Raw genomic sequence first — 25,097 nt, 5'->3', positions numbered from 1 at the left:
TGAATAGAATTTCAAACCTTTCCACCAGTCATTCGGAAAGCGTCTTCGGTTAATGCCCGTAAAATTATTTTTGCCGCGAGGTATTCGCAACGGTAGAAGAACGACTGCAGTACAGCCGTAGTAATTCCAGTCCCCTTTGAGAATGTTGGGAAGGCAGACACAGTTGCATCAATAAATCGCTTGTCGTTAATCGTTCCCTTAAAAGAGTACATGCACAATGTTTCTGGGTGTCCGTTTTTGTGCCTGGAAAGAAGTCTATTGGTCTTGTAAGCATTAAAAAGAGCTCAAATCACCAGTGCGCAACGTGAATAATCAAATACAAACGATTCTGTACCGGCTGTTTCGGTCTCGACCAGTGCGAGCACTGAAGGGAACCATGACGTCACAGACAACCGTCCAACCTGAACTGCCACATTCCTAATGAAGTCCGCGTCGCCGGCAAGGGCTCGTAGTTTCATTGAACAACGAGTGGATTCGGTAACGTCCCAGTATTGAGACAAATGCACCATGACGTCACTCGATAGTGGTGAAAATGTCGAGTGGCTGCTAGGACAGAATTCAAAACCACATTTTGTTTCACTCAACGCCTGCAACTGAAACTTGCCAGAAGGCATCTCCTTCACGCCCATGAAGCAAATCATGTCGTTTCTTTGCATTCGAAATTTTATGTCTGTACCCCTTTAAATCGTTCGGCTACGGAGGTGCGATTGCTTTTCCAAGTGAAAGAAAAGAAAGAAGAAAGCATTCTGCAGCGGTGCGAGCCGGCAGTACGAGGCGAAACACGAGGCTATAGGGCCACGAGGTGACGGTTGCTCCTATTCGACTGCGCCGCCATATTCCGCATCGTATCCTTAACCAGCGACCTCTTCATGGAGCAGCAGCGTCTGATCACCAAGGAAGACTTGCCAACGCCAGTACAGTTGTCCACTTCATCCATCACGCGCTTCAACCTGACCAACAAAAAGGTGATGCCGTTTTCTGTAGCGTATGCAGTTTGTTACGCACTGCGCCTGTAGCTTTGAAAACCGAAGTGACACGGATTTCGCTCTTTCGATGGAGGCTGAAGCACGCCCACGGGTCGTGCGATGTTTGTGCGTGTTAAAGGTCCCCAGCTGGTCGAAACTATTTCGGAGCCCTCCACTACGGTGTCTTTTTCTTTCTTCTTTCACTCCCTTCTCATCCCTTACCACACAACGCTGTTGAAGTGCACACCGAGAAATGAGACAGTTACCACGTCTTTCTTTTTTCAAAACTAATTTTCATCGGTGAGCCTTGGGGGAAATTATATCCCTGGGTGCTGGCACGCTGATGCAGAAGATATCGGCTGTAGCTGGTAGTGGCGATATGTAGTGGCGATGGTATTGGCGATACATGCGATCAGTATTTGTAAAGCATTTCAATGGCTGTCATTCGGCCGCAATAGTCGATGACCGTTCCATGTCTTCTCGCCGCTTCGTCGGCGCGGACTTCAGGATCCCGAAGTCGTTGAAGCCTTTCCGCCTCGGCTTCCCGAGCCCGTACCCTGGGATTCGGACGAACCGGGCGATACTGGTTACGTTACCATCTGGCTGAGCACGCTTATGAAGAGCCGATGACGGAAGTTTTTCCCCATGCGCTCCTGACGCAGCGCGTCACAGAGTTCGTTGGTCTCACAAGCCGCGTACTGGGCACGGATCTGTGCAAGGTTTGTGGAGAGCGCTGCTCTCGTTACAACTAGAGACGATTCCGGTTTCTCAAGCGCGCGCCAACTCCTCGCGTCTATGATTGGCCGTCGACTCCTGTGACGTGCAGATTCGTGTGATGTCTCCCGCTGCTCACTGGTGCTCTCCCCCTCAATCTTTGCACTCGCGCCATGCCCCTTCTCTTCGTGCATGTATGGAGGCGAAATGCACGACGCCCGCTCACTGTGCCAAGTCAGTACACGTTGAAGAACCCTAAGTGATTGAGAATAATCTGCAGCTCTCCATTGGGGTGCCACTTTCTCTCTTCCTTATTTGCCTCCATCTCTCACTGCGAGGTGTTCATCGGGAAGTGAGACAGTTACTGCGATTTCCTTTCGTCAAAGGAATTTCTTTTCACTAGATGCATTTGATTGGCGGTCACGTGATCACTGACAACTGCGACGCGCGATAGGCATAAGCCTGATCAACGTGCCACTAACTGCTATAGCGCTGTGAAACAATGAAGTGGAACATTTTGAGTTGGTCTATTAGCGTTACATCGTTCTCACTGACGCTGGTTGTGCAGGTGATCGTGCTGCTGGTTTTGGCCGTGGCGGTACTAGGATGTGCGCTCGCGGGGAACATGATCCACATGTACCTGACGCCTTCCGGCACGGCCGATGCGACCACCTCGGGGAAGCCGGACGACGACGACTACCTGTCGCTGCCAGTTTCTGCTCCTTCAGCCCCAGCGGTCCCGGCGCCTCCGGTCGTTCTGCATGCCCCGCCACCAGCTGTCGACTCTGGGCTTCCTTCCCAGCAAATCGATGTACAAGCCGAGTCCTCAGACAGTGGCGAGCCAAAAGCCAACGCAACGCTTCTCGCGTCGACAGAAGACGTTAACGACCTCAGCGTTAACGAGACGGTGAGTAAGCTCTTTCTGAGCCCGGCGACGCCTCCCTACAGTCTGATCGCCAGCGCTGAGGCTTGTGGAAGCGCCCTAGAGGCAAGAGTAGGTTGAAGTGGAAAGACCAATCACCTCCATCGACTTCCGACGGCATCTGCTAAGACGGATCCGTCAGGTTCTGCGCTTAGGGCTGTCTCCTGCACTTGCAATACGGGAAGGTGCAAAGACAAGCTTGACGAGAACCACACGTATGTGCTGGAGACTGCGTGCTGTTACATTACAGGCGCGTGCTCTGACGGTTGCTTATCGACGCTCAGACTACTCGTCTTAGACACGCCTTACAGCCGAGTTGGTGTTCTCGCAACTGACTACGAGACTGACGTGGCTAATTTCTGTCGCACAAGTCTAATGACAAAACAACTTTGGACCGCTCGGTCGCATTCCTTCATACAGCTGTAAATTGATTCAGGACTGTCGCTTAATAGTTTCTGCGGTTAAAAATGCGCGCTCCTGTAAACAGAAGCAGAGAAGGTGAGTGCATGGACAAAAAAGGGTTAGCATTGCAGAAGGGAATTAGGGTAGACTCATACCGGACCAGCCAAGTACCTTCTGTAGATCCGCGCTGAGAGGTATACGCGTCCACACTTCGTTTCCACTTTGTAGAAGCTGTCTTAATCTGTGAGCACAATAGTAATTGTTTCAACCCTGCGTTTGGCGCATCATAGCCTTAGTTACTTATGCGGGCTAAAACCCACACACACATTTATTTGTCTCCTTCGTGGCTTTCTTTCATGCAGCGGCGAGTAGATCCGCGTTGCCTGGAGCCCGCCCAGATGACGCTGTGTACCGAGGAGGCGAGTCGGCAGTCTGCTTTCTTCTTCGACGGCCGTCGCTGTCTGACGCCCGTGAGCGCCCCTCCGCCCGGGTGCCTGCAGGGCGCCAACCGCTTTCGTTCGTTGGGACACTGCCGCAGCTCCTGCCAGGTGAGGAAGGCAGCGTGCGTCAATCTATGAACAAAGGGCACGCCATGGTTACGGTCCATTGATGCAGATGCGTCAGTTCTTTTGTCGGACATGAACTGGTGGGAAAGTTGGTCTGGCATATCTAGTGAAGCAGCGCAACGGCACAGGGCCAAAGGGAAGAAGGGGACGAACAAAGCGCTGTGTTCGTCCCCTTCTTCCCTTTGGCCCTGTGCCGTTGCGCTGCTTCACTAGATATGTCTTTTGTCGGGGCGTCGGGCCACAGACACGGGCTCCATGCTCACAATCCTGCAAGTAGGGCGCATGTTCCATAAACTACCGAACAGTCTGTGTCGATAGACCCAGAGCACCTCAAATATAATAATAATAATAATAATACTTTATTGCGCCAAATATTTTAAAAAATGTACAGAAATCCGGCCTGCCAAAGCCTCATAGGGCTTGAGCGGCAGAGCCCGACAGGCAGCGGAACCGCGCAGACATACACACAGGCAAAAAAAAACATTCAAAATAACGGACTTCAAATTAGTATGACGGTGAGAACAAAATAGACACAAGACTCATGTTACATGAAGGAAAAAAAATCCTCATCAGATTAAATCGCAAGGAAGAAAAACCAAAGTGGTATGACAATACCTCAGATCAGTGCAATAAATACAGCAGTAACCAATGAAATCACAAGATTTACTTGACAGGTGGTAAAGCACATGCATGATGTCGTAAACCCTCTAATTAATGTATCGCAGCATCTTTTTTATTTTGTATTTAGTTTTTGCCCGGCGAACACTTGGAGGTAACCTGTTAAAGTGAAAGGGAACGTAATAATCTCTTAAACGCCTTCCATATCTTGTAGACCGTCGGGGAATACAAAAAGGTTCCTTCGGTCGAAGAGACCGTGTGGGAACATACGGAATCTTATAGTCACTAAGCCAAAAATGTTTCAGGACGATCGTTTCCATCAAAAGGCGATCAAAATCAGGTAGAGAAAATATGCGGGGCTCCAAGTGCAGAAGCTTTTATTATTGTGGGCTGGGGTGTGTAAGTTCGATGTGCTCTTCAAGTAAAACAGGTTCAAAAAGACACTTCTGCATTCATGCGACAGCATGGGACCGTCATGAGAGGGAAATAACTAGAAGAATAAGAATGGGGTGGAGCGCATATGGCACGTTCTCTCAGATCATGAATGGCAGTTTGCCAATATCCCTCAAGAGAAAAGTATACAACAGCTGTATCTTAACGGTACTCACCTATGGGGCGGAAACGTGGAGTCTAACAAAGTGGGTTCAATTTAAGTTAAGTGCAACGCAGGGAGCTATGGGAAGAAAAATTATAGGTGTAACGTTAAGAGATCAGAAGCAGGCGGAGTGGATGAGGGAACAAATGCGGGTTAATGACACCCTAGTCGAAATCAGGAGGGAGAAATGGGCTTGGGCAGGGCATGTAATGCGAATGCAAGATAACTGCTGGTTCTTAAGGGCAACGGAGTGATTCCAAGAGAAGTTAAGCGTAGCAGGGGGCGGCAGAAAGTTAGATGGGCAGATGAGATTAAGAAGTTTGCGGGGATAGGGTGGCCGCAACTGGCAAAGGACAAGGTTAATTGGACAGACATGGGAGAGTCCTTTGCCCCGCAGTGGGCATAGTCAGGCTGATGATGATGATGGCTATATGTCCGATTATTAGTCGTAAAAACGTAAGTGCTGCGTCATTCCGGTGCAAGAACCACGTGGTGATAGGAAGGACACTTTGCACGCCATCTTGTCTTCACCCGTTGCTTAGCTAGATCGTCGTGCAGTCAGCCATACTCCACACAGCCACAGAGGGCATCTAACACGCACAGTGCTGCCGTATGTATTCTTCCTGGTGAGGCAAAGGCGCCGTGGGCGTTCTTCACAGGGCGAGGGCGTCCGCGCCGAGTGTCGCGAGCCAGTGCGGCTGGTTCCCTGCTCGCGGCAGCACGTCAAGCGGCGCTGGTTCTACCCGGCCAACGGCAGCTGCGTCGAGTGGGGCTTCCCGGAGGGCAACTGCGTCAGCGTCCGGCTGCCCCTCTTCCAGAGCCTGGAGCAGTGCCTGCTGGACTGCGTGCACAACGACGCGCCCGCCTGCCGCGAGTTCCCCGTCGCCCAGCGATGCGGGGAGTACCAGGCACGTCTCCTTTTGTGTTTGTCCACCTTTTCATAGAGGGGGGGGAAGGTGACTGTGCGAGTGCTCGCAGCAGGTTCACCACTGTGTCATCGGGTGACGCACGATTACCGCGGCCCACCATTACTGCTAACCTTGTGGTCATCTTGAGGTGGCAACACTGGTCCACTTCAGCTCACACTGGTCCACTTTCGATGAATTTGTTCCAGGTGTTGCGGTAGTCCGATTACTCTAATAAAATTACATTAATTTATTTACTTCGCGGCACTTTGCGATGTAATAAATTAATTGCCTGCTCTAGCAGTTTAGTGACGTAATGAATCATTTTGAAGCGGTAATTTACTTTTCCAAAAATGCATTTCTGTTCATGGTGTCGACATAGCTTTGGTCTCTCGTATGCCTGGCAGGGCGCCTGGAAATCAGTAACGGAGCACGGCGTAAAAGAATTGAGCAAGACAGTGCGTCCGAGACCGCAAGTGTACTGTGTTGTCGGGTCGCCGCATGAGAGTATACGAGAGGTATATAGGCAGGCGTGCACGCGTCGCGGCCATCCCTCAAGCAGCGAGATGTTAGGCTGTGCTTGTGATGCCGCAGGGGCAAATTACCCATGTCGAAGTTCAAAACGAGCCAAGAGCGCGCGAGGAGGTGCTCCCATGGTTGTTACCCCTAAGGGTATACAGTGGGGCCCGGTTACACTCATCGCCACGGGACGCGGGTAACAGACGGAAGTGCATATGGCAGGAACATTCTCGGCCGCAGGCTGCTGGGGTCGATTAGCGGGACCTCCAAAGCAAAAATAACCTGTTACCCGGGATGCAAGTGACTAAGACAAATTCGGACAAAAGGGACTGGTTTTGCCACCCATTTCTGTACTGAGCGCAGGGAAAGTGACGAGTGTTTGGCTCTTCCTAATTTGGCCGTGGTTTTGATTTCATTTTCTTTTTTTCATTTTGTCTTACTTTTGTGATGGACAATGCTTTAGAAAAGATGGAGAGGGGCATAACTGGCTAGGGCGGAATTTGGCGGGAGAACTAAAGAATGTATGCGTTACGTCAAGAGATATAATTTCGAGATTCTTTTACTGCTTCCTTTGATTCTTCGTACGCATGAAAAAAGACAATAATTTAAAGTAATTGCATTACTTTTCGGAAGTAATGTAGTGTAGTGTGATTACTTTTTGGGAATAGTAATTGGCAATGTAATTTATTTTGCACAGTTTTTAGGAAAGTAATTATTAATGTAATTTCCTTTCTTTTCGAAAGTAATTTTTCCGCACATTATTTGTTCCTTGTTTCTGTAACGGCTTAGAATATTTCTCATGTATCACTTTCGCAGCGTGTGTCGCCTCGACAAACCGCTCCCATGTGAGCATAACTGGAGCCCTTCACTACGGCGTCTCTTATAGTCTGAGTCGCTTTGGGACGTTAAACCCCCTTAAACCAAACCAAAACCTGAACACAAGTCGATGGCTGCTGTTAGTACCGCAGCAATGGCTCCTGGCCGGGTATGGTTTGCAGACTCGCGTTTCATGCAACTTTATACATAACAAGAATGTCGCATTTAAAATCCCGAGCTTTTTATGGTGGGCTTGCACAAGGCATCAAGAATGCCCCCTTCTCCATCATCGTGGATTGCCCTGTAGATTTAGTCTTCCTTTCTGTCTTGCGGGAAGAAAATGGTTTCTTTGCTCGCCGGGAAAAGAAATTAGTAAAATCATTAGCTTTGGTGCACAATAAAGCCGGACGGGTAGGGCGAAAAACTTGCAAGTATTTCATACCTTTCATTTTCTTTCGCCGCAGGTACATTTCCCGGTGTACTCCACCGAGAACAAAAATGGACATTACGAATGCCTGATGCCCGACCCAGCGGACAACCTCTGCCTTCTGGGGCGTAACATTTTTCCCAGCTACCAAGAATGCGCCCACGCCTGTCTCGTTTCGCGATAAAGCTTTCGTATTGAAATTTTGACGATAATTTTGCCTCCATACTTTTCTGTATGCTGAAATGCTTAAATAAAGCTTTTTTATCTCTCAATGCTTACAGAATTTAAGACAATACAGGGCATCCAGCATTGGCATGGGGCTCGGTGTGCCAATGAGTGACAAAGATTTCCACTGTTGGTTTAGTGCCTCTGATTCCAGAAAAAAAATGTTTTTGGGTTCCCTTTACTCTTGAGTATAGGCTGCTCTCATTACTTACTACGAGTCAAGCAGCCGCTGTCGCATTGGCGGTGAGTGCTTCTCGGCGCCTCACGAGGGCCTACAGTGTTCATGTCATCTACTACAGGTAGAGTTGTATCTAATTACCGCAGTATTTCTTCTGTACTCACGCAAGCACGCTCTAAAACACGTAGTTCGGAAGCTTATAAAAATTTTATATCAATCTCGCGATTTCACGACTCTCCCATTATAATTTTTCACTTTCTTGCATATCGGATGGCCTGCAATGTTCGCGTCCATACTATTTTCGACTGTCCACCCTTCCTTGTATCTTTTAGATGACGTTCCAGATGCTGCATGAGCGGTCTTCTTATGAATTAGCTGCAATAGACGGTGCTCTGGAGCTAGGAAGGTGTATAAACATTGCATGTGCTTGTATTCTAAGTGCTGAGTTTCTCATCTGTCATGTGCTTGTGCAGAGTTTCTGAGGTTTAAGAATAGACACTGCTTACACAGCGGTTCACACAGCGGAGAATAAAAACTTGCAGTTTTCTTTCTGATGAATGGGCATGGCGGTCAAGTAATTCGTCCTAACCTAATTAACACAATAACATTAACATAACATAACATTAACATTAACATAACATTAACATTAACAATAACATTAACATAAGCACGCACGCTGTTTTACAGCGGTAAAACAGCGCATAAACAGTAATGTAAATAAGATGTTTTACATTACTGTTCTACGGCAGTGTATCTTAATTAGCTGCTTGGTCAATCTCTAGTTTATGTTGTCGACTGTCCTCTGTTAGAATGGCGACACATGCTCACGCCGCTCACGATGCGGAATATGCTGGGCTTTGGTGTTAAATTTCACAAAGAGAAACGGACTTCCAGAGGCAGATATTTGAATCGTTCGCATGGTTGTGTGCTGGGTCCACTGAAGTGTAGCACTCTCCACGGTGGAGGATGAGCGATATACGCGCCAAGAACGCGTCAGAAGCGAGTGCAGAAGCCAAGAAGCGAACACCGTACACGTCGGGTCCGAGTCGAACATGGACGCGTCGTCCGCCGAGATGTCCTCGGTGTGGTGTCGTCGCTCCTCGTCACGTGCCTCGTCCGCGCAGGGCAGCCTGTCTGTCAGGACGAAGTCCTCCTATACACAGGCCAGCACCGATGTTGCGGAGGCACCATCACAGCACTCGTCGGACGGCGGCGAGCGGCCCGTTCTTCCATGGGACTCACATTAGCCTCCAGCCCGGACAACTTCGCGTTGGCCGCTACGCTGGTCATTGACTTCCGCAAGCTGCAGGTCAGCTTGCTTGGTCTGGAGGGCAACGGCGCCGCCTTGGACGAAGTAGTCGTCGTCCTCATCGATGTGAAAGCCGGTCAAGCTACGCTGCCACTGCTCAAGTACAGCTTCGAAGTCGAGCACGTGCACATAAAAGACGGCACAGCGTTCGACATTGGCGTGGATCTAGCGAAGGTAGTACGTACAGCGTCCAGGCACCACAGATGAAGCAAGGCAGGTTTGGGTCGAGAAACAATGCATGGTATAGTTATCGCCTTAGACCCGCCGTCCAGACGTGGTGGATTATAATTTGCACGTAATCAGAAATATCCATGCCTCTGTCTCTGACCCGACCTTGAGAAGACAAAAATACCTTGTGCCATGGCGCTCTTTGGCCACAGATGCCCTTACGCCATAAAAATCTATCATCATCATCATCATCATCTGTAAAGCGGCTCGAAGCACCCTTCGAGCGTTAGGTGCGCAGCTAAGTCACGTGGTACCACGCAGACCGTGTCGCAAGCGATATGCAAATGTAGCTCGTCTTTGTTTCTTACAGCTAGGTTTTTAATACGCCTTAGTGGCGACACGACTGACGTCGGTCTTTGCTGTTGTCCATGCAGCTCACGATGCTACCCTTCTGACAACAGCGAGAGAAATGTTACCATTAACAACGGCGACGAGGGATGGTCTTAGTACATGGGGTGCCTCTATCGCAGACCTATGTTGAGAGAAGAAAAGCGATAGCGCTTAAAAGATAAGCATGTCTTTCTTCGATATGATAGCGCGAGCCGCAAGAAGTAGCAACTGTATGCGTGATACGTAGAATGCTGTACAGCGGTGGATGAGGGATCTCCTTTACGACAGCAAGCTCCTGGCTAGGCGTGACCTTGCTCCAGCTGATTCGTTATGGAGCTGCTGCAGAGCGATGCTCCATGTCGTAACCAAATTTTTCATTATTTAGACCCAAAGTTCTCAAATCCGGGCCTTTTTACCAACAGCAGCTAATAAATACCGTCAGTTTGGAAATCTGGTATCATTTCGGGTCTTCAAATTCCATGAAGGTCCGTAAAACTTCATTTTCGCCAAATCTTATTCCTCAAATAAGATGTGGCGAAAGGAAAAATTTCCCGATGCAAGATTTACACGCTTGCCGCCGCACGCTAAATGTCAGTATTGCAGGCGGGCACCAGGACTGCCATGGTAAATGCGCGATTTGAGTTCCGAGTTCCGAAACCTGAACTGAGCAGTCGGCAGTCCAGTACTCGGGTTTGGGTATGCTGTGCCACTTAACGCTGCGAAGGGTGGTGTTGCAGGGCCCTTGTAAAACAGAACTTGTAAGATTACCATTCTCTTGGACTAAGGCCGCTCAAGTCACTGCGCCCCTTGTTCAAGCTCCTTTACATGCTTACGTGTTCATAGGCGCAGCCCTCTCAACAACCCGCTTGCAATCTTATCCCTTTTCCTTTCTAAAGCTGGAGCGATGCCGTAGAAAGGGCGAAGCAAGGCTTTAGTGTATGAGCAGTGCTACAAACAGACAGTGAATGGTTGTAAAGGCAAGCGTTATGCAGTAGTGAGCGAGCTGAGAGTTCAGTAAGCTATAGTAGCAGGGCCCACTACAGGTTATTGTTCGATTATTCTGTGTCCGCTTCTTGCCTGGATCCTTACGTAACACTGTATAAAGTTCACATTTCTGTTCTCTTCAATGACTGTGCGTCGTTCGTCCGCCCACGTCCAGAACGAATTCTACCTACAGCAATATGCTTCGAACAATTACGGAGATACGAAGCACTTCTATTGCGTCGAATGAACGACTGCACCATAAGCACGCCATTGTACTCCGGTTTTGAAGACAAAATCGAGAAAGAGATTTAAAAGAAAACTATAAAAATCGCTCATTTTTCTCCATCCATAACGGTTTTCTCACTAAAGAAAGGGAGAAAGACAAAAGCGATATTCGCATGCACGTGCCAGCAGTTCGAATGCTCAGGCACGAGGTGGCGGTTGCAACCATTTGATTTCGGTGCCGTCTTCCGTAACCGACGCGTTCCATCTGCCATCTTAGTGATCTCGCCATGGAACATCAGCAGCTACTCAAGAAGGAAGGCCTGACAACGCCAGTCCAGCTGTCGACTTCGTCCACCATCGGCTTCTGCCTGAACAAAAAGGTGACGCACATTTTTCAGACGGCCGCCGCGGTGGCTCAGTTGTTATGGCGCTCGGCTGCTGACCCGAGAGACGCGGCTTCGATACCAGCTGCGGCGGTCGAATTTAGATGAAGGCGAAATTCTAGAGGCCCGTGTAGTGGGATGTCAGTGCACGTTAAAGAACCCCAGGTGGTCGAAATTTCGTGAGTTCTTCACTACGATGTCCCCCATAGCCTGAGTTGCTTTGGGACGTTGAACCCTCATAAACCAAACCAATTTTTCAGACGCTTGCTCATTGTGCACGTAGCCTAGAAGTATAGAGACATTCTTTGCGATAACCATCGAAGTAAAATATATGTCGCAGATTACCACGGTCGACTAGAAGCCCAGCGAAACAGCCTTAACAGTATGCTTTCGAGCATCGCTAGCCTTTGTTCTCGACACGCAAGCATCCTCCATTGTTCTGTTCTAAGTGTTCAGCTGATGACTTCGTGGATACAGATGTTTTTGTTGCTCAGGTCGTTTTGTGCAGGTCGTTTTGTGCAAGTTTCAGAGTTTTGGTTACGTCTTACTTGCCCTCGGTCCCGCACATGTTTAATTAAAGCGCGTATGTGGTTCTCCATCATCAGTCCAGAAAGTAACGACACTGGTGGTCTGCAAACAGTTCAATATATTCGCGCTGCTATACTGATTACGGCTCTGCAGGCGATCGTACTGCTCGTTGTCGCCGTGGTGGTCCTTGGATGCGCGCTCGCGGCGAACCTGATCCACATGTACTGGACGCCGTCCTTCACGGCCGACGTCAGCACACCCGGCAAGTCGGACGACGACTACTACCTGCCGTTGCCGGTTTCTGCTCCATCGGCACCAGCGGCAGTAGCGGCCCCGGCACTCGCGGTCGTTATGGAGGCCCCGGCGCCAGCTGCCGACTCTGCGGTTCCTTCGCCGGGTGTCAAGATTCAGGCCACCTCCGTGGAGCCAGAAGCCACTGCTACGCTGGTCGTTTCCACCGGAGATGAGAATGGGCCCGATGCCAACGAGACGGTGAGGATCTCTTTCGAAGGCCGGCGAAGAACTTTCCGCTGCCTGATGCTACTGGGTTTGTATGGCGAAACGCTCTCAAGGCAATGGTAAGCTGTAGCGCATTAACAAAGGGGCTCATAAAGTGCAACTTACTGGGCTCTGCTTTTATGTAAGCTTCGGGCACTGTGTGCCACCTCATGCGTTTGGAAGACAGAGGATACAACGCTGACAGATGGCTGTTTCGAACTTAGCCACCGGTTGGTGCTTGTGAGACACAAGTTGCTCTTCCCGAGCAGCCTCTCGTGACCAACCATTGATTTCACTGCCACTTGCCAGGGTGGGCATTTCGATCGCAATCCGGTAGATAAGCAGTCAACTGACATGTTGGGCAGGTTGTGAAGACGTCACAAGGTCACGTGACCTACGTGGCTAGGCTGCTCGGGAAGAACCTGGGTCTCAGCCACAGCACCCCTGGGGATTTTTCGTGCTATTGTGCAATCAGTGAACAGAAGCGCCCGCACATATTCATCGTCACCGCCGTCATTTTCATGTAGCGGCGGCAGGATAAACGGTGCTTGGAGCCCGTCCAGATGACTGTGTGTACCGGGGAGGCCAGTCGGCGGCCAGCTTTCTTCTTCGACGGCCGACGCTGCCTGGCGCCCGAGAGCGTGCCGCCGCCCGGGTGCCTGGAGGGCGTCAACCGCTTTCGCTCGCTGGGGCACTGCCGCACCGCCTGTCAGGTGAGGAGGGGTGCGGGTGCCACTCGTCGCTACTTGTAGCGAACCTATCGTTCGCGTAGAGATGTGTTGATATAGCGTCGTCAGTGTTTACGCATTCTTTTGAGGTGGCATTATGATACCAGACACAGACATCAGTTAATAGCCCTGCGAACAGGCGCATGGTTCGCAATGTACGAGGTCTGTTAGAAAAGTATCCGACTTTATTTTTTTTTGCGAACACCTGATGGATATGAAACAGGCGCGCTTGCATCACGTGACCTTGAACCTTTGTGCGCATGCACGAATTTTTTCCCGCCTGCCGATAGGGTCAGTCGCTGGGACGCAGCATTTGAGTGAGGCCGTGCACAGTGCTCTCGTCGGTTTTTTATTGCAAGGAAAATGGCGGAGTGACAGGAGCAGCGCTACTGCATCAAATTTTGCCATAAACTGGGCGACAGCCAAGTGGAAACCATTCGGAATATTCAGACGGCTTTCGGTGACGATGCTATGAGCAGCACACATATTAAGCAGTGGTACAATTGATTTAAAGATGGCCGCACATCGGTGGAGAGCGAGCCACGCTCCAATCGGCCATCAACATGCCGAAATGGCCAGGTCATTGCCGAACTGAACGCTGTGGTGATGCGGGACCGTCGAGTGACTATCCGATAAATTGAGGATGAAGTGGAGATGAGCAATTTTTCTGCACATTCCATTATCACGGAGATTTGCCCATGGAGAGAGTAGCGGCGAAATTCGTGCCGAAGCTGCTCAGAGTGGAGCAAAAGCAGCTTCGTGTTGAAGTCTCACAGGACATGCTGGATTCCGCAAACAGTGACCCCGACTTCATCAACATCATAATAACTGGTGACGAGTCTTGGGTGTACAGGTACGACCCGGAAACCAGATCCCAGTCGTCACAGTGGAAGCATTCCACGTCACCAAGACTTCAGAAGGCCCGCCAAGTGCGCAGCAATGTGAAAGTGATGCAGACTGCTTGGAGCGCGTGGCAGCGCGAACAGACCATCTTCACCGGCCGCTGCGTTAAACAACTACGTCATCGCCGCAGCCTACTAACCCTCGTGTTAAACTGGCAGTCTCTCGCGCTGTGCTTTGGATGTCGACGTCTACATGCCACGACCACGCGGGCACTTCAACGAGCAAGACGCAATTCGGAGGCGTGACAGCTGGAAAGAAAACCAAAAAGGTAAAGCCCCTATTGAGGGACTTTACAAAAAGGTGTTTAAAAGCGCCATCTCGCGAGCATGCACGAAATCACACGGAACGGCGGGAGACTTGAATCAACAAATAAGCAAACCACAGCGGTAAAGGATGGAGCAGCATGAAATAACAAACCCGCGAGCGCCAGCAATCGTCTGTGTATGTTCTGCACCGTTTGTTTTCGCTGCGTTCCCTCAGAATATTCAGTCAACACCGACGTTTGGATGCGCCTATACGTGCCTGAACGTGTCTGTATATGTCAGAGTAATTTTCAATGACCATGGAATGAGAGCCAGGAACGCCGTGTGCTTCAGAATATGTCGCCGCAGATTAGAGTTCTTGAGTCATGTGCCATGAAGAGAGGAAGCGCCGTTAACTTGGGATGCCAGAGGTATTTGTCAAGCAAGCTGGGGGCATACGGTTTAAGCGACAGTCCAGCACCGAAACGAGAGCACGCTAGGCAGAAGCGAGACTGTTGAAGCGCCAAGCCGACACCGAGACGACAGTGAAGGAGGCAGGGTCGAAGCCAGCGAAACGTGGAGCTGACGTAGAACTGAGGGCCAGAGAAGCAGAAGTGAGGCGGGTGAGGCATCGTGTCCCCCAGTAGTGCATAATGGAGCACTATGAGAATCTGTGCTATCGCAATGTCACACGTAATAAGCTATTAAGTGTACAGGGTCGTCCACTCTTAGTTAGAATGCGCTAGCGCATGGCCGCACTCTTCAGAGGGCCACCGCGTGCGACACAGTCACTCATTGCAGCAAAGTGGCGCAGGAGAAGGTGTACCTGGACGTGGTGCTTCGCGTCGTCTGCCACTTCGCTTCGATGCGCAGCCGTTTCGGACGCAGTGACCTTCCAAAGAGGACGGCCATGCGCTAGCGCATTCTAACTAAGAGTGGACGACCCTGTACCTCTGAATATTTAGAGTTATATTGAACCACATCACTGCAGCATCCTTCCGAGCTACGTTTAGGTGTTCGCTTTTCTTTTTCTGTCGATGGGCCCCGCGCCTTAATAATGACATTTTCTGTACAGAAGGTCGTGCTCTTTTTAGTAGGGCTGCGCAAACTTGATGCGTGCATACAAGCAAAGCAATTTCTTGTAGACCAACCGCTCTGTGCTCTTGTAGACCAGCTGCTATGCACACGGTGGAGACGTGACTTAATCTGAACTAACGTCTATCCAAGCATCGATAACCATCCCCTTCACTTACGTTTAGCGGTACACATAAACAGACAAAATGTGAAAGCTCTTTCCATCGTTCCGGTAAAACCACCATGCAGTGATAAGTACTCAGACCCACTAATCTTTACATGTTGCACAGCGCAAGCGGGCATTATGAAGACGGGAACAAGCAGGAACACGCACTGCTGCGGTTTCTGTCTTCCTGGATGCTTCTGAGGTGCCGTGCGTGTTCTCCTTCATAGGGCCAGGGCGTGCGAGCCGAGTGCCGCGAGCCGGTGCGGCTGGTGACTTGCTCGCGGCAGCACGTCAAACGGCGCTGGTTCTACCCGGCCAACGGCAGCTGCGTCGAGTGGGGCTTCCCGGAGGGCAACTGCGTCAGCGTCCGGCTGCCCCTCTTCCAGAGCCTGGAGCAGTGCCTACTGGACTGCGTGCACAACGACGCGCCTGCCTGTCGCGAGTTCCCCGTCGCCCAGCGGTGCGGGGAGTACCAGGTGCGCCTCCTTTTGTGTTTGTCTACCTGTTCAAACCCAGGAAGGAAGATGGGGGCGAATTTACGAGAACTGTGCTCGTTGCTATTAGATGTCGTGCAGTTACTGTCCTATCTCTAATTAACCCCAGCCATCTCGATACGCATATGCCCGTGTTCGCACTATAAAGATCGGTGGTTGTTCCCGGTAATCGTGTAGACTCGAGACGTTTTTTTTTTTTTTTTTCAACAGTCAAAAACAAAACGGTGTAGTTTTGTGTAACCAACTTCAGTGCACAAAATGGCAGCTATTTGCAGTATGATTGCCACAACGCAAGTTCTCTATACAAAGCATGAAGGAAATCAGGCGTATAACGGTCCAGGCATGCGCTAACTAAACTTCTGCTGCTCCCTTTAGTCACTCTTCGCTCGCTAAGATAACGTGTCTTAAGAATGTAACTGTGGTCAGGAGTGTGCACATTTTGCTTAATTCGAAAAGCATTTCATATACATAGTAAACTTCTGAAGATTATATTTTATTGGTGAAGCAGACCAAACAGAGCACAAACGAAATGACCAGACGACGCATGAGCATCTGACAAACAGCAGAAATAAAAAAAAGTAAAAGTAACCAGTCACAAGCAGTCATAATAAGGAGCAGCACCTACTAAATTTCGTCATTTACGTTGACTTGACTTTGCTCACTTTACGTAATTTACATTACTGTTACTTAAAGTTACTTTTCCTTTTTGTCTGTCGCAACAACAACCATGAGGTTTGCCGCGAAAATGTATAAAATCATATGTTCTTGGACGAAGGAAGAAGAATGTGGGAAAAGCAGTCATAAGGCAGTGACATTTTTTTTCATTCCCTTTTGCCGCAGGTTAATTTCCCTGTGTACTCCGCTGAGAACAAGAATGGGCGCTTCGATTGCCTGACGGTGGACGCCACGGACAAGATCTGCCTTCTGGGGCGTAACATGTTCCCCAGCCACCGAACATGCGCGCGCGCTTGTCTCGTTTCGTGATAAAGCTTTCTTCTTGGAATTGCCCCGATAATCTTGATTTCGTATTTCTCTGTATGTAGCAAAAATTTCGTTGCAGTAAAGATTTTTGGTGTTTTTAACCCTAGAAATGTACACTAATGACAGCTTTTAGCAGTATGATGGCCACAGCACAAATGCTCTTTTAGAAATATGAAGGCATTCACACGTAATGGTCGAGGTATGCGCTAAATAAACTTCTCTCCGTGGACATATTGCATACCCAGTGGCTTGATAAGCTACGTAGATCTCCAGGTTATCCTTAGAATTCAGGGAGATTCGAATGCGGCCTCAATCTGGCTCTTAATGTGCTAAATTTTGTTCCAAAGTTGATAGTAAAAACCTGCTCAGTGCAGCTTTGTCTTTTATCCTATAAAAGCTTTTAGTGCAGCGCACTAATCTGAAGAGAGAAACTAAGGCTGCAAGAGGTAAGAACCGATGCAAGAATAGAGGAAATATTTATTCATAGGGTATTCGAGGTGCTATGTTAAGCATTCAAAAATGCAGCGCTTATCTATTACGCGAAACAGGTTGGAAATAGCGCTCCCAATTGTGCTTTTAACCGTTGCAGGTGTCACTAGTGGTTGGCTGCGCAGATCTCGAGACTCATTTGTTTCTGGTCAGGCCTTCATGCCAGGCCAGCACCACCGTTTTCTCAACGCCAGTCGTAAAAATCCGCTTTTCGGATGACCGGCTTATGCGTGCAACAGAACCCGTTCGCCTTCATGCGCGAATGCCACCGCATCTGCGGGGAGGCCAGCCGGCCGCACGAGGGATGCGTGGTACGCCCCAGTTCTCGCACTGTGCATAGTGTGTATAACCGCTGCGTCGCTTCACATCGCTTATATAGCATCGCTTAACCGCGGCGCCACTGCTCGAGCGGTGGTGTGAGGACTTCCATCGATTTATAAATGCATAGAATGACCAATATTGTCATTAGCCCATCAATGCTATCGCGTCATACCCTTAAGGCGGCGCTACAACAGCATCACCAGAAATAACAAGCGCAAAGTAAGTGATGTCACAGGACCAGAAGTGACGTCACTTCCGGCAAAAGGCATCAACAGCATCTAATGGTATCGCATAGCCAACACTACGCGGTGAAATTTTTCAGCAATTTGTTTTTTAATCTACAGTGTCTTTATCCTACGTCGTCAAGCTATTATGCAGTGCCGCACGTTGGTTCTACTCTTTTTTATCTTTTTATTGCGTGCCAGCAGTACAGATCCTCAGTTGTGAGTCAGCGCTGTGTCTGTTTATTCCCTTCGGTAGATTTACGTTAAGGGTGAAGTCTTCTGATGCTGCGTCGACTAAATGCCAAATTTTAGAACGCTGCTTGCCCTACTCGGTTTTTGGTTTGCCTACCTCAAATCGGGATTCCTGTGTGCTTCTTTAACTGAAGGAAGCAGACAGAAGGGAGCCAGCTACTTTTAGAACTGTCCTTTGAAGCTCATTGAATAAGGAGGCGCTCAAAGCGACGAGCAAGCACTTATACGCCATTGCTGTCGCGATTATGTACCTAATAATAAAAATATATTTGTCTAAATCTGAAGAAACAAGCACATATCTATAGCTTTGTATTCATTTTCAGGTACGCGCGCGTCTCTCTCCTTCTCGCAATAGGGACAGCATTCCTGAGGCACGTCGTACCAACAGCTGCTGGTGTAATAGGCAGGCCCACAGGTGAATTTCTGCAATATTTATGTCAAAAGAGACAGGCATTGCGTCTGAGCATGCCGACAGCCTTACGCCGGCACGCAGGACAAGAGAACAGAACAAAAACTAAATAATACTACGCTCATTCTGGGAGGCTGGCAACCCAAATAAAAAAGGAGGAGGAGTTCGCAGCACTTTCAGAACCAGATGGCGCCACAAGTGTCATTCAGGCGATGCATTCTTGACTCAAAATTTAACAAACACTCGCAAGTGCACCAACACCATGACACCTGCAGAGAACAAAGACAGATGAAGTGCGTATGTGTGTTTCTAATGCATGCACCATGCAGTGGGGACAGGTCTGCAAAAGTTTCGTGTTCACTGGCGCCGTTGCTTTAAAGACTGTTTTAATGTTGCGTCCCAACCCAGAAGGAGAAACAGAAAGGAACATGATAAAATAAGAACTAGCCCAGCAAACATTCACTATAGTTTCATGATTTACTTGTCTCGTGTCCGAGAGAAAAAGTCAATGCAGGAAAACGTGAGCGTACTGAAGCGCGAAGGAAGAGAGAAAGAAAAAAAAGGTGACGGTACTGCTGACAGAGCCTCACAGCTTTTGTACCTTATGCACCCTGGCCAATCCCCCGCCGTGGGTATGTGCCATTCAGCCTGAGGACATCATCATCATCATCATCATTTTGTACCTTTCTTCTTCCGCCGCGCAGCGTTTTGGTCGTCGTCTCACGCCTCGCCGTGTTCCTGTGCGCCAGTTGCCGAGGGCAAAACGACAACAAAGCAGTCTGTCCAGCAGCGCTTCTTCCAATGGAAGTCACATTGGGCGCTCACCGCTCCTGCGATGTATTCCACACCGCCCATCAAGTTCGTATTTGTAACGTTACCGCGTACGTTATTACGCGAAGAAAAAAGGCAGAAGGAATTGGGATAATGGCAGCTGCGACGAAACTAGCGGTTCCTTCGAGGCATACGCTGCACGCTGCGAACTATAAACATAAATTCGTACGAAATTCCGTAACTTTTGGAATTCAGCATTAACGAAAAAAAAGCGAATACGCCTGTGTATTCGCGATCTAATATGGTCATTATTTTTTCCTCGTCATTAACGGATGTGAGCTTGCGGCGTTAGATCAGGGACAGCTTGTAAGTTGCTGATAAAAGCAATTTATGATAAGCATTTATATCTCACGCAGGCAAACAAAAAACACGATTTCGATTCGAGCTCGTAGCCGTGTCTGCACCCGGCGTTGCGTGTAAGCCTTTATTCCAAGCGTGACCACGCTGCTACGCAAAGAAACATTCATGGAACGTCCGGAAAATGAATTAAATCTGCAACGCCCAGCATATACCACTTGCGATAGAGGTTGTAAAAATCCGAACAACTTTCATTTCTGCTACCACACATACAGACAGAAAGGAAAACTTTAATCAGGCAAGTAAGTTTGGACCCCCTGGGTTCCTGGACCACCGCACGGCCTCACTATGTCGAAACGTTCATGTCCATTTTGGTCATGATGTCGGCAGCTCGAATCACCGCAGCAAGCTGCGATGTCGGGTCCGGAGACGGGAACAGGACCTCCTAGTCCTCCCAACTTAATAACGCGGGCTGACCCAGCGGGGGAGGATCAAAAGGGCAGCCGAAAAGGATGTGGGAGAGTGTGGCGTGAGGGTCGCCGCATAGGGAGCATGCAGGGGAAGTGCCACGATAGTAGGATAACAGCTGAGGGAATGAGAGAGAGAGCGGGTCTGGAGGCGTCTCCAAAGGATCTGTAAGGAAGTGGGCAAGAGTGGAGTGGGGCGAGGGTAAGTCCGACGGTCCATACGGGGTATCTGCGTGAGTTCTGCAAAGGTGGCTTGAGCCAAATGCACGGCGACTCAGCAAGAAAACAGAAAGCCGCTTACAGGTGCCACCCTGTGGACAAGGCGGGTGTTCGCCATTCACTGCTGTCACTTGGTGCCTGCATAAAAGCGCTGCACCGCACTGTCATGATTTCGTTTGTGATGGAAGCGTCCGCTTTGCGTTAGGCCTGTGGGAACTGTGTGCATAACACAAGCGTCGCCATAGGCACATAGTTTCGTATACTGCTCGCTAAAACGAGGCAGTTACAGCTCGCACTTTCCATTCTCCGTGCGGCCACTTCCGTGTCGCTACAAGAATTGCATATTTGTGTACGAGCATACGAGCGTGTGTGCAGGGGCGTCGACGATCGACGCGAAAAGAGCCTACGCGCTCCGTTGCTCCATTAATGACACGGGAGGGCTGCTTCGCCGTCTGTCCATTCCAGCACACGCGATTCCGACCAACGTTTATAGATACTTTTTGATTCCGACGGCACATGAGAGCAAACAAAGCGAACCAGCCTCGACAAGCGATGTGGCGGGGGTCATTATGAACTAATTCAATTCAATTCAATTCTTTTTATTATCATTTTTTCAGCACAGTACATAACATCACTGTCTGGATCCTTAGCCAAAGGCTAGTTATGGATCCATGCAATAAAAGCAAAGATATTAGTGAGGACAAATGCTTTCTACATGCATGCCAAAATAATACACATAAGAATGGTGGAAAAATGAAAAGTGTACAAGCAAGAGGGTTCAAATTACAGAAATACAAGAGGGCTCACTACAAAAAAAATAAGTGTGGCCGACCGGACCAAGCTAACTAATATTTTTGGAAAAGGCTGATCAGCTCTTAATTACGGGCAAGTGAGAGCCAAGAAATTGTGTGCATACAAAATTTGCGGTTACTGCAGATGTTTTGGTTATATCGAAGACGCCCTCTTTACCATACCGGCAAGTATAGCATAATTAAAGGCTTGCCGTCGCATTCAGTTACTGGATTGCTTAAGCGATCCATGAATGTTTGTGCGTACATCTGCTTCCATAAATCAAAAACACACTTAAACATCAAGGCGGTGTGGTACAAATAGTCTCTGTGCCTCTGTGATTGCTACGCCAAGTATTTGTGGAAAACGTTAATTTGCACGTCACTATACTGGAGCTACAAACGAGCAGACCAACACTAGACATGAACTGCAAACAGTTGATAGACCCCAATGGCCTCTACCGCGTGGAAGGGGCCAGTGAAGTTTGGTTAACAAAAGAAACACAGTCTCCCAGAATTTCAAGGCCAGTACTGTGAGCCTTTATATTTTCTTTTTTCTCCATTTCATCCATGGGATCTACAGAAGACCATTACGCGACCATTCGCTGTAATTCATCCCCTCAGTTGTCTTCCAAAACAGTGTTTTAAGGCGGAAGCCTTTAATGCCTCATCGTTGTAAGCAGGAGTTGTCGACAGAAATGTCACGCTTTTCAATTGGTCCAAATGGTCGTGACATTACAGTGCGCGAATTCCAAACGGGGCCAATTGTACTTTAGCTAGTAACCATGCAACCAATTAAAGGGATTGTGTAGTGATGGTCTAAGTAAGTGGGACTGAGTTTAATTAATTAGTTATTTAACCTTTATAGCCAGAGCAGATAAATAAATAAAACCGAGTAGGAAATTGGTCGAGTGGGGAAATCAAACCAGGGTCTCCGGAGTGCGAGGCCAGACCGCTAACCACTCCGCCATGCCAGTTCGATGGTTTGGAATGAACAAAGACGCGTCAAGTGAATACGATGTCTTCGTTCACTCCCACCTTCCTCCCTTCCCTTACGGCGAAGTTCAGGTGTGCACCGAAATATGCGAGACAGATACATTTTCTTTCCTAAAAAAACAATTTACCGACGAGCAAGGCGCATAGCCAAACGGGCGATGGCGTTCTGTGGACTCCCTGGCAGCGTTGCAAGACGCTGTTGCGCTCTACTCTTAGAGGCGAAGCTTAACGTCTTAACAACACATCAGTGAGACAAGCAGCAACACCGCGCTTAAGGTTTTCGCCTAACCGCACTTTAGGTCAACAAAGTGCCCCCCTGAATTTTTCAACTAATAGATATGTCTGAGGTATCACACATTACTCCTCTCGGTCAATGGTAGAGAAAGTTTGTGGTAGATGGTCCTTGGCGATCACAAAATGAACAAGGGAGGGGAAAACCTCAGGTTGCCTGAGCCAACGTTTCGACAAGGGGACTTGTCTTCGTCTGGGCAAGTGGCTTGAATGGTTCTCCTGAATATCCGGCTGAGCTGAGGTATTGTGTTTTCCTGCCTGACAACTTTCCCGGAATGATATATTCTGAATCCATCAGTGCAAACCTTTGCCTTCTGCGGCGGCCTAGCGGATGATCTCCGATAATACTTCAGTTCGCTTCCTCAAAGCATACACACAGTGTCTGCATGAATTCTTACGCTTACGCAGAATGAAATCCTTTTTCGTGCACTGTGCAGGCCGCATATGTAGCGATTGGGCAATGCAAAAACGAGAGAGAGAGAGAGAGAGAGAGAGAGAGAGAGAGAGAGAGAGAGAGAGAGAGAGAGAGAGGGAGGGAGGGAGGGGGGGGGGGGGGGACGAAAATACTTTCTTTTTTTTCGGCTGCCCCAACATGGCCAACTGGCGATCGAGCTGGACGGAGAAAAACCAGGCATAGCAGGAAGAGGGAGGGTGTATGGGTGGAAGGATGTAGTGAGGACAGCAGGGCATGTGAACAGAGACCCTTATAAAAGCAAAACAATATTTCTTTATGACCACTAGGAATACGCCATTTTTTTTTTTCATTTGGTGGTTCACTTGTATAGTGCACAATATCTCTGATCAAAATGAGCGCAAAGTGAAATTTTGAGGCCTGATAGGAACACAGGATAAATAGAGGCTGACGTGTAGGGACAAATAAAAAAATGATTACTCAGGGTTGTGTCAGGCATAGTTGTTCAGTGGTATAGTCATCAGTGCGGTGCTTCTCGCTACCTGTGACTAGTTGGCCGCACTTGAGCGTTTACATTCGCACGGTAAGGCTCAGATTTAACATAACGATCCAGCTTAATAGGAAAATAAATCATTCATAGGTCCCTGCTTCATGCAGGATCTATTTTCTTCATTCTTTTCTTTTTTTCTCTCTACATTTGAGCCCATAGAAAAAGGTGCTGAAAAAAGAACACGCTGCTTGAGTTGCATACCTCAGGCAGCGCTCAGAGTGCACCTTCAACAGCGCTCCTTGTTAGTCAATTTTTGACCGTCCTTTGTATTATAGCTATTAAAGCTATGCAAGTATGACCTGTGCAGTGGACTTACAACAAAACAACATCAGTTCAACCGTTGCCCTCGCAGTCTCCTTATCAGCCCACATTGTCACTGCGTCACTAGACGTGCAGCAGTGGAAGACTCGTGCGATAAAATTGCGCTAACGTTAGCGATGGGAGCGCAGATTATATTCTAGCGCTTAAAACCGGATCCTCAGTTCACTTCAGCAACGAAGCCTCAGCTATTTTGACCGCAGTGTGCCTGCGGAAAATTCCGGTTGTGGCGACAGCTGTTTCTGAAATCTCGCTGTTTCCTAAACTATAAGAGCTTCGTTTTCTACAAAAGAAACTTCGTTCTCGATCTAAAGGGCTGATTCAAAAATCCAGCCCCGACCGATTCGTCCTGCGCCATGACTTCGTTGATTTTTGGTCGTCTGACGTACGACCGCTACGATTTTGTAGACACCCAGTCTACACCTAGGAGCTATTTCGCATTCTTTCGACTCACCCTGTTTCTTCTCTGTCGCTTTGCATTTGTGCTTCCTTTTTGTAACGAAGGGATGCGAAAGTTTTATGGGGGTTTAACGTCCCAAAGTGACTCAGGCTATGAGGGATGCCGCAGCCATTTCCCGGCCCTTGCAAAGGGGCTGAGTAAGACGGAGGAGAGAACTTTAAGGCTCCTGCAGACAGGTACTCTACTCTGCCCTACAATCATCAAACATTATGATCCTGACACGGATGGGCGATGCCCGCACTGTGGGGAGACCTGTGATATCTTCCACATGGTGTGGGCATGTACTCAAAATCCCCACCTCCCCCCTTCCCCTACCCCTTCCCGAGAGGCATGGGAGACTGCCCTCCTCAACCGCTCCTCGCTTGAGTCCCAAAGGGTTCTGGTTAAACGGGCGAGAGACGGGGCCTCGCCATGCGGTGTCCCGGACTAGGGACGCCGACCATGTAGCGGGGCCACTCTGTGGCTCCCAAACTCTTTTTCACCAAATAAAAGTTTTCACCACCACCACCACCACCTAGTATTTCGCCTCCATGCGACTGCCGCGGCCGGGATCGAACCCGTGTCTTTCGGGTCAGAAATGGAGCACCATAACTGTGCTCAACCAGATCATCACGCGTGTGCGACCTGTAAATATGTTAATATGTAAATAGACTTACTACAGTGTACCTCTCCCTCTGTCATTTCTACTATCCCCTCAGTCCTTTCATTTCACTTCTATACACTGCCTGCTATCCTTTAATTCCGCTGCCCCAGCTCAGGTGCTTCCAGCAGCGATGACAGATGCCGGGGCAACCAAAAATATTTTCCTTCTATTTATTATGTTAATAAAACCACTCACTGCTACTACA

At 48.9% G+C, this 25,097-nt stretch overlaps 2 protein-coding genes across 2 annotated transcripts in view; one reads left to right on the top strand and one right to left on the bottom strand.

Annotated features, from left to right (window-relative positions):
- Window positions 1–25,097, bottom strand: part of LOC149341297 (uncharacterized) — a 156,081-nt gene that overhangs the window by 99,043 nt on the left and 31,941 nt on the right. The window lies entirely within an intron of this gene.
- Window positions 11,216–17,633, top strand: LOC149341298 (uncharacterized). The gene is made up of 6 exons (XM_089542758.1): window positions 11,216–11,308; window positions 11,993–12,331; window positions 12,865–13,050; window positions 15,678–15,926; window positions 16,785–16,875; window positions 17,515–17,633. The coding sequence occupies exons 1-6, from the start codon at window positions 11,216–11,218 to the stop codon at window positions 17,631–17,633; spliced, it is 1,077 nt and encodes a 358-aa protein (XP_089398884.1).

This window comes from Amblyomma mixtum, chromosome 5 (assembly GCF_055824585.1).
Source record: "Amblyomma mixtum isolate Tamu chromosome 5, ASM5582458v1, whole genome shotgun sequence".
NCBI classification, from domain to species: domain Eukaryota; kingdom Metazoa; phylum Arthropoda; class Arachnida; order Ixodida; family Ixodidae; genus Amblyomma; species Amblyomma mixtum.
Note: the sequence above shows the minus strand (reverse complement) of the source record. Positions and strands in the feature narration are given on the sequence as shown.